The following is a 17,923-nucleotide window of genomic DNA, read 5'->3' as shown; positions in this document are numbered from 1 at the left end:
GTTGACGGTTTGCTTGGGATCATTGCAAATAAGTAATTAATTCTTGGCAAAACCATCATTTTTATTGAAGCTACCCTTCCCATGAGTGATATGGGTAGAGACTTCCATCTGGTTAGATCATCTTCTATCGTCTTCAAAAGTGGGATGTGGTTTAATTTTGTTAAATCTGCCAGCCTAGGTGAGACATTAATACCTAAATACTTAATATTTCCAGATTGTAGTGGAGTGGAGGAGGAGGACTGAAAGGAGCAATTAATCGGAAGAACAGTAGATTTTAACCAGTTTATTGAATAATCGGTGATTCTTGAGAAAGCGTTTATTAATGTAATTACCTCAGAGAGAGTGGTTTGTGAATGCTGGAGAAAAAGTAACACATCATCTGCGTAAAGACTGACTTTATGTTCTATATTCTTGCATTTAATGCCTTTAATCGCTATAGTCTGTCTAATTGCTGCTGCTAGTGGTTCAATAAAAATTGCAAACAGTGAAGGGGAGAGAGGGCATCCCTGCCTGGTGCCCCTCTTAAGACGGAAGCTGGAGGATGTTTGGTCATTTGTCCTGACACATGCTGTTGGAGAATTATATAATATTTTTAACCAGTTTATGAAGGAGTTTCCAAAACCAAATTTGTGTAAAGTTGCAAATAAAAAATTCCAATTAACCCTATCAAAAGCCTTTTCTGCATCTAGAGACAATATTGTAATTTGAAGGTTTTTATTACATGAATAGTCTATCAGGTTAAGTAATCTGCGCGTATTTGTTGATGAGTGCCTTCCTTTTATGAAACCAGTTTGGTCTGGATGGATTATGAGAGGGGTTACCTTCTCTATTCTTTTCGAGAGAGCTTTGCAGATTATTTTAATGTCAACATTAATAAGGGATATTGGCCGGTAGCTGGTAGGCAGTACCGGGTCTTTACCTGGTTTTAGTAAGAGACTAATGTTAGCAGAATTAATATTTGGCGGGAGTCTACCATTTTCCTTAGTTTCCTGCAACATTCTGTAAAATGTTGGTGCCAGAATTGTCCAGAACTCTTTATAGAATTCTGCTGGGAATCCGTCGGGACATGGAGCCTTTTTATTGGGCATACTGTTCAAGGCTTCCTGGAGTTCATCTGATGTCAGTGGAGAATCCAATGCCATCGCTTGCTTGTCTGATAATTTCGGAAGAGTTATATTATCAAGAAACTGGTCAACTTCTTCTTTAGACGGATTCATCTGTGGTGAATAAAGAGATTTATAAAAGTCCCTGAAAGTGTTGTTTATTCTTTCAGGGTCATATACTGTGTACTGTCAAGTTTAAAGGTTAAATGCCATTTGCACTTAAGCTTCCACATAGAAAACATTAATCTGACACAAACAAGTGAAAATCTAAGACCTTGAATTGAGCTAAACGCTGGACGGGTAGTTAATAAAGTGTACATTATAAATTTTAATTCAGTTAATTAAATTAACCTGAGTCATTAAAGATTCGATACACCTCTGACCCAGAGCTAAACACTACATATTAATGGTTAAGAATGCGTTGGGTATTGTGTCCACATTAAAATGTCAACATTTATTGATGAACAATGCGAAATCCTACAATGAAACCCTACAAATGTTTTGCCTAAATTAAAAAAAGGAGAAGGAGTTGCCTGATTTTTCCTGACCCTATACAATGGGCTGGTCTCTATGAGCTTAGTATTTCAGTTCCTGAAGCTCTGGATGAGTAATAAGAGGAGCATTAATATGCACATACCCAACATATATCAATTTATTATTATTATTATTATTATTATTATAAGACCTTGATTTATTATTTATGTTATTTTATTCTATGGCATTTGTTTCCTAATATATTTAACTTTTTTGTTTCTCCGTTGCTCTGCCTTAGTGAAAGCAATCATATATACAGTATTGTAAATTTCAGCAACCACTTTATTATATGTTCTCACTTATATAGGACTTCTATAGGACAAACCTATAGAAATGATCTACTTTAGCATGGTCAACGTGCAGCTTGTATAGCAGTACAGATTGACTGTCCTCTAACAATAACTCAGCATGTCTATAACTGACAACTAAAATGAATACACCCTAAGTACACCCTGAGTACACATTTACACACAGTTCTTATTGTGAACTTTAGGGTTGTGATATTAAAATAATGTAATTGGAAATATAAATTCAAATGAACCTGAGGAATCTAACACAAAATCAAAGAACGTGGGTATCCTGACAGCAGCTTGAGCAAAGTACTTTGTTAAGGTGACATAATGGCCCAAATATAATTTCCATAATATTACCATTTTCTATTTATAGGATAGTGAATTAAGCAAGTCATTATTTTTTTTGTAACAAAAGAGTTTTTTTTTTTTATCAAAATGGCACAAATAAACATTTTATGTACATCAGAGTTAACCCAACACTAATCTTTGTGTTAATGAAAATGTGGGGAATGATGCTAACCATGTTTTTTACATTAATTAATTAGTGAATTAAGTAAATTCAAACAATTTTTAAACATAATTTGCTATAAAGCAAAAAAGCTCTGAAAAACACCTGACTCTCCCAAATTGACGAAAAGCACATGCTCACATCAAAATTGCTTCAGGACAGCGCCAGAAGCAAATGTCAAGATAAAAGTCCCTAACCTGACATTAACCAAATCAACATTATATTGGGCAAAAGACACTATATTCGCCAAAAGTATTTGCTCACCTGCCTTTACATGCATATGAATTTAAGTAACATCAAGTAACATCAAGTTTCAAATTAAAGCAATTCTTAATCCATAGGGTTTAATATGAGGTTTTCCCTTTGCAGCTATAACAGCTTCAACTCTTCTGGGAAGGTTTTCCACAAGGTTTAGGAGTGTGTTTGTGGGAATTTTTGACCACTCTTCCAGAAGCGCATTTGTGGGGTCAGACACTGATGTTGGACGAGAAGGCCTGGCTCTCAGAGAAGGCCTGGCTCTCAGAGAAGGCCTGGCTCTAATTCAGCCCAAAGGTGTTCTATCGGGTTGAGGTCAGGACTCTGTGCAGGATAGTCAAGTTCTTTAACACCAAGAACTTCTATGTTAAGATCATCTATGTTAAATGGACATTGCTTTATGCACTGGTGCAAAGTCATGGTGAAACTGATGTGGGGTTGTTTTTTAGGAATTTGGCTTGGCCTCTTACAGCCAGTGAAAGGAACTCTTGATGCTTCAGCATACCAAGAAGAATACTGCATACTGTACAATTTCATGCTCCCAAATTTATGGGAACAGTTCAGGGACGGCCCTTTCCTGTTCCAACATGACTGCACACCAGTGCACAAGGCAGAGTCCATAAATTTCCATCTTTGGAATGAATTAGAGCACACTGTAACTCCGAAATGACAACACTGGCTCGGCTTCCTCGAAACAGGCGCTTTGCTTTGTTTATTAAACGCCGTGAAAACTACAAACACAGAAACATTGGCTTTTAGACACTTAATTTCTTGAAATAAACATGTTCTTTAAAAAGAAAATTACCTCGTGGCCGCGTGCCACCTCGGAGGTCATAAACGAGTATCTTTACAGCTTGTGCATTCTTGTAAACTTGTTAATTAACACGACTGCTGTGGATGGCTCAGACCATATGGCTTTTATGCTTTTCATGGAACAAGCCTTGCAGCATCACGTGATTATATTCAAAATCTCGCGATAATTGCGGTACAACAAATGGATCTCAGACTAGTTGTGTCGAGTCAGTTTGAAGATTTGTCTAGCATAGCTGTTAGTATGCTTCGCACTGTCCGTATTTGACGTTCCCAGACGCCTCCCATGTGACTGCCTGATGGGACGTTCATTACAAATTTGCATCCAATAGCTCTTTGCGGTTCTTGGTCCATATGTTTCATTAGCTCTGAAAACTCTCTTCTGGCACCCACAAAATTTGTCCCTTGGTCACATCTTAACTGTCGGACCGGACCTCTTATGGCTATCAGAACCCGAAGGGCATTTATAAAAGTATCTGATGATAGGTCGTCGAGAGTTTCAATGTGCACGGCTCGTGAACATAAGCATGTGAACAATAATCCATACCTTTTCACCTCTTTTCTCCCTTCCTTTACCATGAATGGGCCGAAACAGTCGACTCCGCAATAGGTAAAAGGAGGAGCTGTTTTTGTTCTCACTTCTGGCAAATCTGCCATCTGTTGAACATTGGTAGCCTTTCTGTATCTTCTACACTTAACACAGTAGTAAATGTGTGAAGAAACCACACTTCCACATCCTAAAATCCATATACCATTTGCACGCAATGCATTTATAGTCATTCCTCTTCCTTGGTGATATACCCATTCATGGTGGCGTTGACGAGTAGGGCTGACACATGGGATTTTTTTGGAAGAATTGCGGGGTGTTTTACATCACGATGTAAGGCTGATTGGGATAATCTTCCTCCCACCCTGAGGACATCTGACTTGTCCAAAAAGGCATTTAACTGCTTTAGTCCATTGTGCTTGTGCAGAGAATTTCCGCCTTGAAATCTGATTTTCTTTATTTCCTCAGTAACAGCATCCCTTAGCACTAGCTTGATAATGAATAATTCAGTGTCCTTTCTCACCTCAAGATCTGTTTCCTTTGTTGTTCTTTGTTGAACACCCTTGTACTCTTTGACGAATCGCCTTAGTCTGGCAATAGACTTTACAGCTTTCGACCAACTGGAAAATTTCTTTAAACGCTCCAGCACTGGGTTTACTTCTTCCGAATGCACAATGTGTGTGTGTCCTTTACATAGTTCTGGATCTATGTCTTCAACCTCTCCCACCATTTAAATTGAAAACTTTTTGAAATCTTTTTGCATCATTTCTTATATATGCTAATACGACTTGCGAATCTGTCCAATAATATTCATGTAGATTTTCTATTTCCAGTTCGCTCTTGATTATATCTGCATTGCGAACTGAGGTCACAGCCGATGACAATTCGAGCCTTGGGATCGTCGTTTGCTTGATGGGCGTAACTCTCGCCTTACCCATAACAAGTGAGCAACTGATCTGTCCATTTTTACTTATTGTTCGAAGGTACGAACATGTACCATAACCGTCAAAACGTGCGTCTGAGAAGCTATGTAGCTTATACTGCACAACACCGTTGTGTGGTGAATAATTTCGTGGGATTTTCAGATCTGCTAGCTTGTATAGGTCTCGCAACCATGCTTCCCATTGTGTTAGAATGTGGTCTGGGAGATCATCGTCCCAATTAACTTTGTCTTTGCACAATGTTTGGAGTATCTGCTTTTCAATCAATATGAACAGGGTGACAAATCCAAGAGGGTCATAAACTGATGGAACAGTCGATAGTACCCCTTTCCTGGTCAAAGGGTTAACTTTAACTTGGACTCTGAACTGAAATTTGTCAGTTTCTATGCACCACTGTACCCCAAGTGCACGTTCAATGTGTAGTTCTCCAAGAGCCATGTCCTGATCTTTGGCTTGAGCTCGTTCGTCTTGAGGAATTGTTGCAAGCACTTCTTTATTGTTTGACACAAACTTATGCAGATGTAGATTGCCTGTTTTGCAAAGTTCACTTGACTCTTTAACCAATTGTATGGCTTCCGCTGTTGATGCTACACTAACAAGTCCATCATTAACATAAAAGCCCCTTTGGATAAACTTGATAGTCTCCTTGCTGAACTTGTTTCTGCCTTGCGATGTGATATGTTTGAGTCCAAAATTACAACATCCAGGAGATGAAGCTGCTCCAAAAAGATGCACTCTCATCCTGTACTCAGAAGGCGTAGAGTTCAAATCGCCGTTGTCCCACCAAAGAAATCTTAGATAGTCCTGATGTTCTTTGACGACATGGAATTGGTGGAACATTCTTTCCACATCACACATAATGGCGATGGGACCTTTTCTGAATCGGCATAAGACACCGACCAGTGTGTTGGTAAGATCAGGTCCAGTTAGAAGGTGATCATTAAGAGACGTTCCCTGAAAACAGGCTAAACAATCAAAAACCACACATATTTTGTTAGAATTGTGTGAGTGGTATACCCCATGATGAGGGATGTACCATGCCAACTTGTTCCGGGACCCTTTCTGCATCTCCACGAGTTATGATTTCGTCCATGAACTTGACATAATCCTTATAATACTTCTCGTCCCTTTTAAATCGATGTTCCAATGAAGACAATCTGTGTTCAACATATTGCTTGTTGTTTGGAAGATGTGGATTGTCTGTTTTAAATGGTAATGGGAGTTCGTAATGACCGTCTTTCTTTTGCTTGATGCCTTTGGTCACCTTTGACATGCTCAGAGAAATCAGATTCTAAAACCTTTATTACATCTGTTGGACTGACTTCTTTTACTTGAGTCCTACATACAAAATTTACTTCTTTTTTGAGTTCTACTGCTGGCTCTGAAACAGGAGTTACTTCACAAACAATGATTCTGTGACTTGTGCCGATGACATCATTGTCATTTTGAACTTGAGATGAGCAACCAACTATGCTCCAGCCTAGATCAGTTAACTGTGCGTAAGGTTGGTTCTCTTTACCTGCAATAACCTTTCGTGGTAAGAGGGCTTGTGGACAATTATAACCGATAAGTAAAGCAACTTCGCATTCAAGCATTGGAGGTAACTTATCTGCCAGCCTTTCTAGATGAGGCCACTTTAAGGCAGTTTCAGACGTTGGCATATGTGATCTGTTAACAGGTATGAGCTCTCTCGTATAGATTGGTGGCAATGGGATTCTTTTCTTATGCTTATATCCTCTAACTTGCAGGTTTACCAGCTTCTCACATGGTATAACAGTTGACTTAGCAGACATGGTTCATAGCTGCAAATTGGCCTTACTTTTATCTGTGTCAAGATCTTGGGCTACCTCATCTAAAATGAAGGATGTATCGCTCTGAGAGTCAAGGAGTGCATACACTAAAACTTCTCTGTTAGGGTCATTTCTGGATGAAACCCAGACAGGTAGTATTGAGGATGTCAATGTGTTTAAGGAAGTTTGAGTTACTCTGTTAGAGATTGCAGTGACTGGTTCATCTCCTTCTTTAGTGTTTTCGTCCTGGTCTTGTGAGTTGTCATTAGTTGCAGGTATTGCCCTTTTACGCTGTACAAACTTGTCATCATGTAGACATGTAGGATGTCTCTTTTAAAATCTTTCTTTTATCACACTTCTTTGAATAATGTCCCCATTTCAAACCTCCAAAACAGAACTTTTCTGCTTATGCAAACTTGATGCGATCCTGGACTGTTTTTTCTCTGAACTTGAAACATTTATCAAGTATGTGACCATTTCTCTTGCAGAAAGGGCAGGTTACAGTGTTTGTGTGACTTGAATTTGTTGTTAATGTTTTTGCTTGAATTACTTGGCTGCGTGAGTGTTTGGGTTTACAGATTTCCAACCCTTGAGTGCTTGCATTGAAGCTATGGGCTCACATGCTAAGTCAGCTTCAGTGGACACAAAATCCACAAACATGTAAAATGATGGATACTCTCCATTATTATTTCTTCTAATTTTCATGGCTGCACGGTTTCATCTTGTCGTTAACCAGTCTGGAAGTTTAAGCAAGAGTTTCTGAGTTTCTATATAGTCATTCAGAACCTCTAATGACCTTATGTAGGGCATTGCAGCTTCACAACTTCAAGGAAATCAGCAAATTCCCTTAATTCATTTCCATCCTTTGAGCTTATTTTAGGCCAACTGTAAAGCTTGTCTCTAAAACATTTTCCTATGGTGAATGGATCTCCAAAACGGTTTTCTAGCACTTCCCAAGCTGTGTCGTATGCTTCATCCGTGCCCACTAACAGAAATCCTTCCACTGTTTTTTTTGCGGGTCCACCAAGGTATTTCCTGAGATAATAAAGTCTTTCCTTCTTTGGAATATTTTTCCTTTCAATCAAGGTTTCAAATGATAACTGCCAGTCTTTGAACTTTAGAGGTTCACCAATGAACAGTGTAGGTTCTGGAGTTGGGAGGCGGTTAGCACTTATTGCTTCTGCTAGTATGCCGACTAGATCCAAATTCTGCTGTGGTTGACTTACAGCAGCAGGAGCTTGTGTAGCTTAAGGAATAAATGGTGAACTTGATACTTTAAGTGTTTGGCTTGTAGTCGCCTGAGGTTGTATACCGGGTTTTTGTTGAAGTTGGTTTATGACTGTCGGACAGTGGGGAACAAATGCAAAGCTTGTAGCATCTTGAACTTGAGTTGCATTTAGAGCTTGAAATGGAATGTGTGGTGGGATAGAGACCTTTTGGATTTCACTCTCTGCTTTAATGCTGTGTAATGAGCTCTCCTTTACAGAAATACTTTCAGCTTCATCATAAATTTTTACTCGAGCCTTTGCAGCATTTAATTTTTTAACTTCATCCAAGCGTTCAATCTTTCTCCGCTGCTCTTCTATTGCTTGCTGCCTTTCCAAGCTCTCACGTTCCAGTCTTCGTAATTCAGCTGCTTCCTTCTCCTGTTCTTCCATTATGGCTAATATTTCCTGAGATGTGGCTGCCTCTGCTTCTGCTTCTATTCTTTTGATTGACTGTGAACACGATTGAGCTGAGCCACCTTTAGACATCCGTGAATGTGATCCTGATTTAGTACTATCTGACCCTATGCACGACCCAAAATCTGGCCATGGCTCTTCATCACCTTTTAGAATGTCTCCCTTTAGCTGCCTTTCCGCTCTTCCGACAATAAAAGTGGAAAGTGATATGCATGCATCTACCTTGCGTCTTATCTTTGCATCTGGAGTTTCTATTTGGCGTATTTGTTCATAAATGGTTTGAACATTTTTGCAGGTGACATTTACTTTATTAATTAGCTCACTTAACTCGCTCTCTGAAGCTTCTTCTCTTAACATCACTCTGCTCAACCTTGCTTCATGTCCCCAATTTTCAAACACAACTGCATATTTTTGTTGGAGGCGTTTAAGTTTCTTCTCTTGAAACGCTTTACTCCTTTTAGTTAGTGTTCTTACTCTTTCACCTTTACGAACAGTCCTTTGTTCTGTAGCCCGATCAGTAACACTTTCTTTTACTTTGATAAATGGTTCAGCATAATGCTCTTTATCTTTGTCAGCCATCTTGTGAGTCAAGTCAAATTTCAAGTAAAAACAGTGTCCGAATTTCTAAATACTCCTTAGAATATGTAACATACACCTTCTCGTCCAACATCAGTGTCTGACCTCACAAATGCGCAAATCCTCATAAACACCCTCCTAAACCTTGTGGAAAGCCTTCACAGCAGAGATAAAGCTGTTAGAGCTGCAAAAGGTGTGGGGCCAACATCATATTTAACCCTATGAAATAAAAATTGGATGTTACTCACGTTCATACGCATGTGAAGGCAGGCGAGCAAAAACTTTTGACAATATAGTGCATTTTGCGCAAAAAAAAAACAGACATCAAGCAGTAATACAATATTCAAAATTTTAGCAATGTGGCATTCTTTTGTTTGTTTTATCATGTTAACTATTGTGCTGTTATGCTGATGCCAATAAAAAAATTAAAAACATGCAATACAAACCTATTCACTTTCAATGCTTAATGAAATATACAATGTACACAATGTATTACAAATTCTTAATACTTTTATAAATTTTTATTTTTTAAATGTAAAATTGCCCTGTTTATGAGTTAGAAACTATACTTTATCCTAAAGACCCGTACTGGTGCAACGTTTACATTCCACATTTAACTAGAAATGGTAACAGTATGTATTGAACCTTGGTTAAATGTGAAATGTAAGCTAGTAACTGATGATGCAGTGTCTCTGCAGCATGTGATTGGTCAGTTTAATAACACTGAGTGAGAGAGTACATAGCACATGCACTTCTCTCAGTCTTTCACAATCAGAGATGATGGCAAAGCTGTGGATCTGTCTCCTGGTGCAGTTATTTTTTATGCTGGACACAACAGGTATGTTTATTTATTGTTTTAATTTTGGAGTATTGTTGCAATATTAGTCAAAGTCAACTTTATTGTCAATTCTGCTGCATGTACATATAGAGAATTGAAATTACATTTCTCTCAACCCTCGTTACAAATAACACTGAAAAAACTTAAATAACACAAACTTAGAGAACAACAGAAGTAAGATAATTGAGTTACTGTCCTGCAAAAAGGGACAATTTACAACACAGAAGGCTGATATGGTGAAAAACGGAACAGTGCAATAAGAATAGTGCAAGTGTGCTTATTTTAGTTGAGTGAAGTGACATTATAAAAAGCAATATAAAAGTATAAAAAACGGCTTACAAAACAGTATGAACAAGGTATGTGCATCAATTTAATTTTTAATTAATTTATTTATTTTATTATTTTTTTTTTTTCCTGGGTAGAGGTAGTGGAATGACCAATGGTGCATGGAGCATAAAGTGACAGGTGCAAGTGTGAGATTGAGTGTAAGTGTGAGAGTGTGTATCTGAGACTGTTGTGTGTCTGAGTGTCTGTGTCTGTGTGTGTGTGTGTGTGTGTGTGTGTGTGTGTGTGTGTGTGTGTGTGTGTGTGAAATGCAGGAGTCAGAGTATAACGGTGCTAGAGGCCGAAGAGCACAGGGGAGGCAGAGCTGGAAGGGAGTTGAGCTTCCTGATCGCCTGATGGATGAAGCTGTCCTTCAGTCTACTTGTCCAGGCTTGAAGACTTCTTAGTATCCTCCCTGATGGTAGCAGACTAAAGAAGCTCTGAGTCGGGTGGGTAGGGTCACGGGTGATGTTGAGAGCTTTTCATGTGAGGCGGGTGTAGTAAATGTCCAGGAGGGAGGGGAGAGAGACACCAACGATCTTCTCAGCTGCTGTGGTGGGCCGTAGCAATGGCATCATCGGTTGAGTGATTGGACTGATAAGCAAACTGGAAGGGGTCCAGGGAGGGGCGGAGGGCAGTCTTGATCTGCTGCATGACTAGCCGTTCAAAGCACTTTATCATAATGGGAGTAAGTGCAACTGGGCGGAAGTCATTAAAACAAGAGGGAAATGTTTTCTTAGGTACTGGGATTATGGTGGTGGTTTTGAAGCATGTGGGGATAACAGCCTGCCTCAGAGAGATGTTAGAAATGTCCGTAAAGACATCCGTGAGCTCCCCTGCACAGTCTCTCAATACGTGGCCACTAATGTTGTCAGGACCTGGGGCCTTGCGTGCGTTAAGCGCCATCACCTAGTTGTCGGGCTGAAGTGGGTGTTTCTGTGTTGCGGTGCTGTTGTGAGTGTAAAAATGGGCAAAGAACGCATTCAGCCCATTCAGTAAAGAGATAGAGCTGTCACATGTCCGCTGTGGGGGCTTGTAATCAGTGATGGTCTGTATCCCGTGCCACAGCCTCCGTGTGTCTCTGCTGTCGCTGAAGCGGTGGGCAACTCTCTTGGAGTACTGTCTCTTTGCCTGTTTGATGCTGCGAGACAGGTTGGCTCTAGCTGTCTTCAGGGCCACCGCATCTCCAGATTTGAAGGCAGTGTTTCGTATCTTCAGTAGTCTCTAGACCTCCCCTAAGGAACATAATAAAATGAAATGTGTAAAGTAAACTGGGTTTATTGTGGGAAGTGTAAATAAAGAGTAAAGACTAAATAACTCTGATGGGTCTTTTTTAATAATGTTTATTTATTTTACTCTCATAGGTGGATATTACTATGAGTCAAGAACGCAGTGCATTCACAGCTCCAGAGATTTAAGTGATATGGTTATGTTACATACTGAAATTTTCAACAAGATTAGGTACATCTGGTTTAACAGTACAGTCGGCAAGTTTCAGGGCTACACTCACCATGGCATTTATAATGCAGAGAAATTTAACAATGACACAGTGATCTTGGAAATGGTGCAAGCTGTTGTAATTGTCATCTGTAAGCCAAATGTACAGAATTATTACCCAGCTATAATTGATAAGTCAGGTAAGACATTATTTCATTTTATAAATGACTAATTACAATTATAATTACAAGTTACACGATCTAAAACATAAAATAATTTGAATTAACACAGAAAATTGTGTTATGTCTGTGGTGCTGTGGTTCTTTCTGCAGTTGAGCCGGAGGTTGAAGTGAAGTCAGTGAAGCAGTCAGACGGCTCACAACCTGCTATGTTGATGTGCAGTGCTTACAGCTTTTACCCAAAGTTCATTAAAATGACCTGGCTAAGAAATGGGAGAGAAGTTCAGGGAGGTGTGACGTCCACAGAGGAGATGGCTGATGGAGACTGGTACTATCAGGTCCACTCATATCTGGAGTACATGCCTGAATCTGGAGAGGAGATCTCCTGTGTGGTGGAACACGCCAGCTTCAAAAAGCCCATGAGCTATAAGTGGGGTGAGTCTGATCACATTAAACAGAAGTAAAAGACAACATATTTATGAAACAGGACACAACTGATTTTGCTTACTTTTTTGTTTCATTTGTTTAATGTGGCTACTCCACAGACCCCTCTCCTCCTGCATCTGATAAGAGTAAGATCGCTATCGGGGCTTCAGGGCTGGTGTTGGGAATCGTGCTTTCAGCTGCTGGGTTCATCTACTACAGGAAGAAATCCTCAGGACCTTACTGAGGTGAAGATCAGAGTTTAACATGTGAAAATAAAAACCAGTAAACAGTACAGCAGTAACAGCACTCAGTGATCTTTTTTTTTTCTCAAATCAAATCAAATAAGGGCTTACAACCTTCTGACATGTTGTCTAATCAATTTTGTCATAATTAAACTTGACCAAATAATCACCTACACTTTGTTTATTCATTAGTACAATAAAGGTTATTTGGTAAATAAGAAATTGTACATAAGTAGGCCTGTAATTTTTTGGCTATTTTGTACACATACACTTGAGTCAAAGGAAAACACGACTACAAACACACAGCAGATGCATGTACAGTACTGTAACGTCCCCTCTCATTTCTTCATATTTTGCTTCCAAACACCCAGATTTAATAATCTTGAGGAATATTTCTACAGGCTTCCTTTAAGATTTTAGGATTTTTTGGTTCTCGCTTTTGGCAAGATTTTGCCTTTCATTTTCAGTCCAGTCCCTGTATCTAAGTTTCAGAGGAATGTTTTTAATTGGTTAAGCCACACAGTGACCTGTGAATTATTCAAGCATAAAAAAATCTAACTTAAGACCTGTCCCAGTGAGAAACAGGTGCAGATGATGACAGATGATCAGGCTGGTGATTAGTATACTGCTGATGCTGAATGCTATTCCTATTTCTTTCATTTTATCCACATAATTTAATTTTATATGATTTTATGTCATTTATATGATTTTATCATTTTATTTAATATAAAGAAATAAAGAGGAGGGGCTAAGAATTTTAGTCAAGTTCTGTATTTTTAGTTGTGGTACTGTGTAAATGTCCTTCTTTTTATACTCGAAAAAATACAATAAAAAGTCCATTTATAATAATCAATCTATATTTTATTATTTTATTATTATAAAAGTGTATTATTATTATTATTACATCTTTTTTTTGGAAATGATATTTTTATTGGTTTTATTCATATATAACATACAGTACCATACAAAAGTACAAAAAGTACTAAAGTTCCAACAAGTTATAAAAAATATACTGTAATGTAAAGGAAAATAATAATAATAATAATAATAATAATAATAATAATAATAAATACATAAATAAAACAATAAATAAATAACAAATAATAATAAAAAAATAAGCAGTAACAAATAACAATAACAGTTAAATAAAATTATACTGTAAAGCAACACAGGGTAGATAGGATCACAGTTTAAACATAAGAAATGAAATTCTCCCATATATCAACTTCACCATGATCTACAGTCATGTTAGCTCACATTTTTTCATATGATACATTCTCAATCATAAATTCAATCCACAGTTTAAGTGCAGGACATCGAGTGTCTTTTCATAACCTTAGTATCATACGCACTGCTGTAACTATACCAACAGTTATGAGGGAGAATTCCTTATTAGTAATATGTGGCATAAAAATGAAATATTAAATCCCAGCCATCGTCCCCAAAACAAGGTCTTTTCCCCAATTTTAACAAAGGGGTTATTTCATATTAAAGAGTAGTACTGAGATAAATGAGAGATTTGACAATTTTTGTAAACAGTTTTTCAAAGTTCTTTAAAATAAAGCAGTATTGGGTTGGACTGATGCTTTAAGTTCACATCTGAGAAAGCTTCTATTGGTCGGAAAGGGGAGGTGAGTTCTATTAATACCCAGTCTAAATCTATATCTAAATCCTCTCCCATCCCCCAATGTTTAGCAAGTTTAGACATTTCAAATGCTATTTTATAGAGTTCTACATTTGGTAATGCTAACCCCCCTAATCTCTAGACAAAATAATTTATTAATCCCAATCCTGGGTCTTTTACCTTCCCATAAAAAATTCTTAATCATAGTATTAAACTGTTTATATATTTGAACAGGCATTGTTATAAGGACCATTCCTGATATGTAATTAAACTGAGGCACTACCACCATCTTCATTAAATTAATCTTTTCCCATAAAGTTAAAGTGAGTTTTTTCCAACTATCTAATTTTGCCTGTATTTTTTTTCCATATTCAGGTTCCATATTCAAATTTAGTATATTTTCTAAAGTAGGGCTCAAATGAATACCCAGATATCTAATTCCTTTTGGCACTCCATTTGAATTTGAATGCATTAACTGAGGAAGAGAAAGATGTTCCTGAGATTGGCATAGCCTCTAATTTATGCCAGTTAATTTAATATCCTGAAAAATTTTAATAGGATTAAATTATATTAAAAAGTACTGGTAATGGACTTGCTGGGTCTTTAATTAAGAGCAATATGTCATTGGCATATAACAATAATTTGTGTTCTCTTCCCCCTGCAAATATGCCTTTAACTTGTGGGTTTTCTCTAATCATTGAAGCAAGCGGTTGTATAACCAATGTAAAAAGTAGTGGACTAAGAGGGCCTTGACGGGTGGATCTAGACAGGTAAAAAAAAGGTGAAGTTGTTCCATTAGTTATCACAGCTCCTTTAGGATTGGAATAGAGAATTTTGACCCATTTCACAAAAAATAAACCAAAATCATATTCCTTTGATGCTGCAAACAGAAAGCCCCACTCAACCCTATCAAAAGCTTTCTCCACGTCAAGTGATATTGCAGCAACCGGGTCTAGATTAGAATGATTCATCCAAATAAGATGCAATAACCTCCTCATATTATCAGTCGAGGATCTATTTTTAATAAATCCCATCTGATCTTTGTGTATAATTTTAGGTAAAATACCTTCTAATCTTATGGCCAACAATTCAGTTAAAACTTTAAAATCTACATTTAATAAACTTATTGGACGATAATTAGCAGGGTCTCTTTTGTCTCTTCCTGATTTTGGTATGAGTGCTATTAAGGCTTCATTAAAACTGTCAGGTAACATATCGTTCTCAAATATCTCTGAATATACTTCAGTCAGTATAGGGGTCAACTCATCAACAAATGTTTTGTACCATTCTACTGGAAATCCATCAGAACCTGGTGATTTTCCGGATTTCAAAGACATTATAGTAGCTTTGACCTCTTCTTGAGTTATCGGTTCTACTAAGTCACGTTCATCTTCAAGTAAAGTGGGCAATATGACTTTGGCTAAAAATATTTTACCTTTTTTTGACTATAGATGGATTCTGATGTATAAAGTTTTGCAAAAACTGGTCAACTTCTTTGTTGGAGGTGTGCACCTTATTTCCCTCCTTAATTGCAGGTATGATATGAGATGCATATGCGTATGATATTAGATTCAACTTCATTGCACATAGTTACAAGGCAACGAATGCATAGTTACAATGCAGTTAGCATCTAACCAAAAATGTAAGTTACCAGTGCAATATAAACATATATATATATATATATATATATATATATATATATATATATATATATATATACACACACTCACCTAAAGGATTATTAGGAACACCATACTAATACGGTGTTTGACCCATTTCACCTTCAGAACTGCCTTAATTCTACGTGGCATTAATTCAACAAGGTGCTGAAAGCATCCTTTAGAAATGTTGGCCCATATTGATAGGATAGCATCTTGCAGTTGATGATGCAAATCCAGGGCACGAAGCTCCTGTTCCACCACATGCCAAAGATGCTCTATTGGGTTGAGATCTGGTGATTGTGCGGTACATCTTAGTAAAGTGAACTCATTGTCATATAAACAATTTTAAATGATTCGAGCTTTGTGACATGGTGCATTATCCTGTTGGAAGTAGCCATCAGAGGATGGGTACATGGTGGTCATAAAGGGAGGACATGGTCAGAAACAATACTCAGGTAGCCCGTGGCATTTAAACGATGCCCAATTGGCACTAAGGGGCCTAAAGTGTGCCAAGAAAACATCCCCCACACCATTACACCACCACCACCAGCCTGCACAGTGGTAACATTGTGAGCTAAAGAGGGCCCCTAATGGGAAACAGATGTTGAAGGGATGTACAGCGAGCCCTGCATATATAATGGTGGAAACAGACCAGAGATTCAGTTGTGTCCGTGGTGCAGCTCTGGCCGTTATTGCATGATAATAAAGGTTGTAATCTTCTGTAAGCAAAGCCTGACTCTGAGTATTTTTCCACAACATCTTGGCGCTGTGAGCAGGGTGGTTAAGGGGCAAAGGTGACTGATCAGCATGGGCTTCCTTGGTCAGCAACACAAACAAGTGGCCACTTACAAAGGTAAGCAACTTTTGCTTATATACTTAGTTTGTGTTGTTTGCTGGGGGTCACTCATGGGGGTAAGGATGCCTGATAAAGGCCTCTCCAACTCAAGTAATTTAAAATGGGCTTTGTTTTCAGAAGAGAATGCATGCATCAGCTTACTAACTGTTGTACTGATAGTAAATTGATAAAAATGAGCATTGCATTGAAAATGGAGAGTCAGGTCTCACCTGAATTATGGGTTCAGCATGACACAGTTGTAGGCCTATTTAAATCAGCCAGCTCAATTCAAGTACAACTTAAACCAGATGTAAAACTGCTCAGAATAAGACAATATCCTTTGCGATCTGAGGCTGAAGCTGGCATAAAAAACATTATTGAAGGCCTAGTAAAGGCATCTGTGCTAGAAGAGACAACCAGTTTCTGTCATTCTCTTATTTTCTAAGTGATCAAGACAGATACAAATAAATGGCGTCTTGTGCATGATTTGGATGCAGTTTAATAGTACAACAGGTAAATTATCCAGCAGATGTTACAAATTCACATGCACTGCTAACTAATTTTCCGCCCAAAGCCAAATATTTTACTGTAATTGATCTTCGTTCAAGCCTTCTTCAGTGGCAGAAGAGAGTAGATATTTGTTTGCATTTACATGTGCTGGTAAACAATATATGTACCAAAAATGCCATGGAGGTTCAACCACTCACTGCATATATTCAATCAGATTTGGAAGCTGATTTAGGAGGTTTAAGGATGGAAAATAGCCTTCGTCAGCATATGGATGAGAATAATCTTTAGCTAGCGGAAAGAAAGAAGATCAGTTTTATCACGCAGCAGCTCACAGGGCCAGCGATGGACTGGGCGGCAGCAGTGTGGAGCGCCGGCGGGATCATTACAGCTGATTACGACCAGTTCCTCAAAGGCTTTCGTGTGGTGTTCGATCATCCAGACCACGGGAAATCGGGGGAACAACTGCTGAAGCTGAAGCAGGGTAATTAAACCGTTGCGGATTATGCTGTGAAATTCTGAATCCTAGCCGCAGAGAGTGGCTGGTGTGACAAGAGCTTGTTGGCCAGGTTCAGAGACAGCCTAAAACCCGATATACAATTAGAACTGTCCTGTCGCGATACCGGCATGTCACTGGACGATTGCATCAATTACTTCTTATCGCCCCGTTTTGCAAAAAAAGAAAGCGGATGCGTTATCCCGCTATTATCCGGCGGTGGCTCCGATGGTGTGGGACCTCGATTCGGAAATAGCACAAATGACACGGTCGCACAGAATTCATTACGTCACTCCGCGACCGGCATGACGCTGT

The 17,923-nt window shown here is 38.4% G+C and overlaps 1 protein-coding gene across 1 annotated transcript; it reads left to right on the top strand.

Moving 5' to 3' along the window:
- The first annotated feature begins 9,794 nt into the window (after positions 1–9,794).
- LOC128530026 (H-2 class II histocompatibility antigen, E-S beta chain-like) lies at positions 9,795–13,319 on the top strand. The gene is made up of 4 exons (XM_053503717.1): positions 9,795–9,877; positions 11,566–11,838; positions 11,971–12,252; positions 12,363–13,319. The coding sequence occupies exons 1-4, from the start codon at positions 9,817–9,819 to the stop codon at positions 12,485–12,487; spliced, it is 741 nt and encodes a 246-aa protein (XP_053359692.1). The 5' UTR covers positions 9,795–9,816; the 3' UTR covers positions 12,488–13,319.
- Positions 13,320–17,923: the final 4,604 nt, after the last annotated feature.

Source organism: Clarias gariepinus, chromosome 9 (genome assembly GCF_024256425.1).
Source record: "Clarias gariepinus isolate MV-2021 ecotype Netherlands chromosome 9, CGAR_prim_01v2, whole genome shotgun sequence".
NCBI lineage: Eukaryota > Metazoa > Chordata > Actinopteri > Siluriformes > Clariidae > Clarias > Clarias gariepinus.
The sequence above is the reverse complement of the archived record's forward strand: the minus strand, read 5'-3'. Positions and strand labels throughout refer to the sequence as shown.

What these genes read in the sequence shown, in the direction of transcription:
- LOC128530026 (XM_053503717.1), top strand. Translation starts at nt 9,817, where the DNA reads ATGATGGCAAAGCTGTGGATCTGTCTCCTGGTGCAGTTATTTTTTATG. An exon ending in AGCTATAATTGATAAGTCAG is followed by an intron (nt 11,839 to 11,970) that starts GTAAGACATTAT and finishes TTCTTTCTGCAG; the next exon opens with TTGAGCCGGAGGTTGAAGTG. An exon ending in GCCCATGAGCTATAAGTGGG is followed by an intron (nt 12,253 to 12,362) that starts GTGAGTCTGATC and finishes GCTACTCCACAG; the next exon opens with ACCCCTCTCCTCCTGCATCT.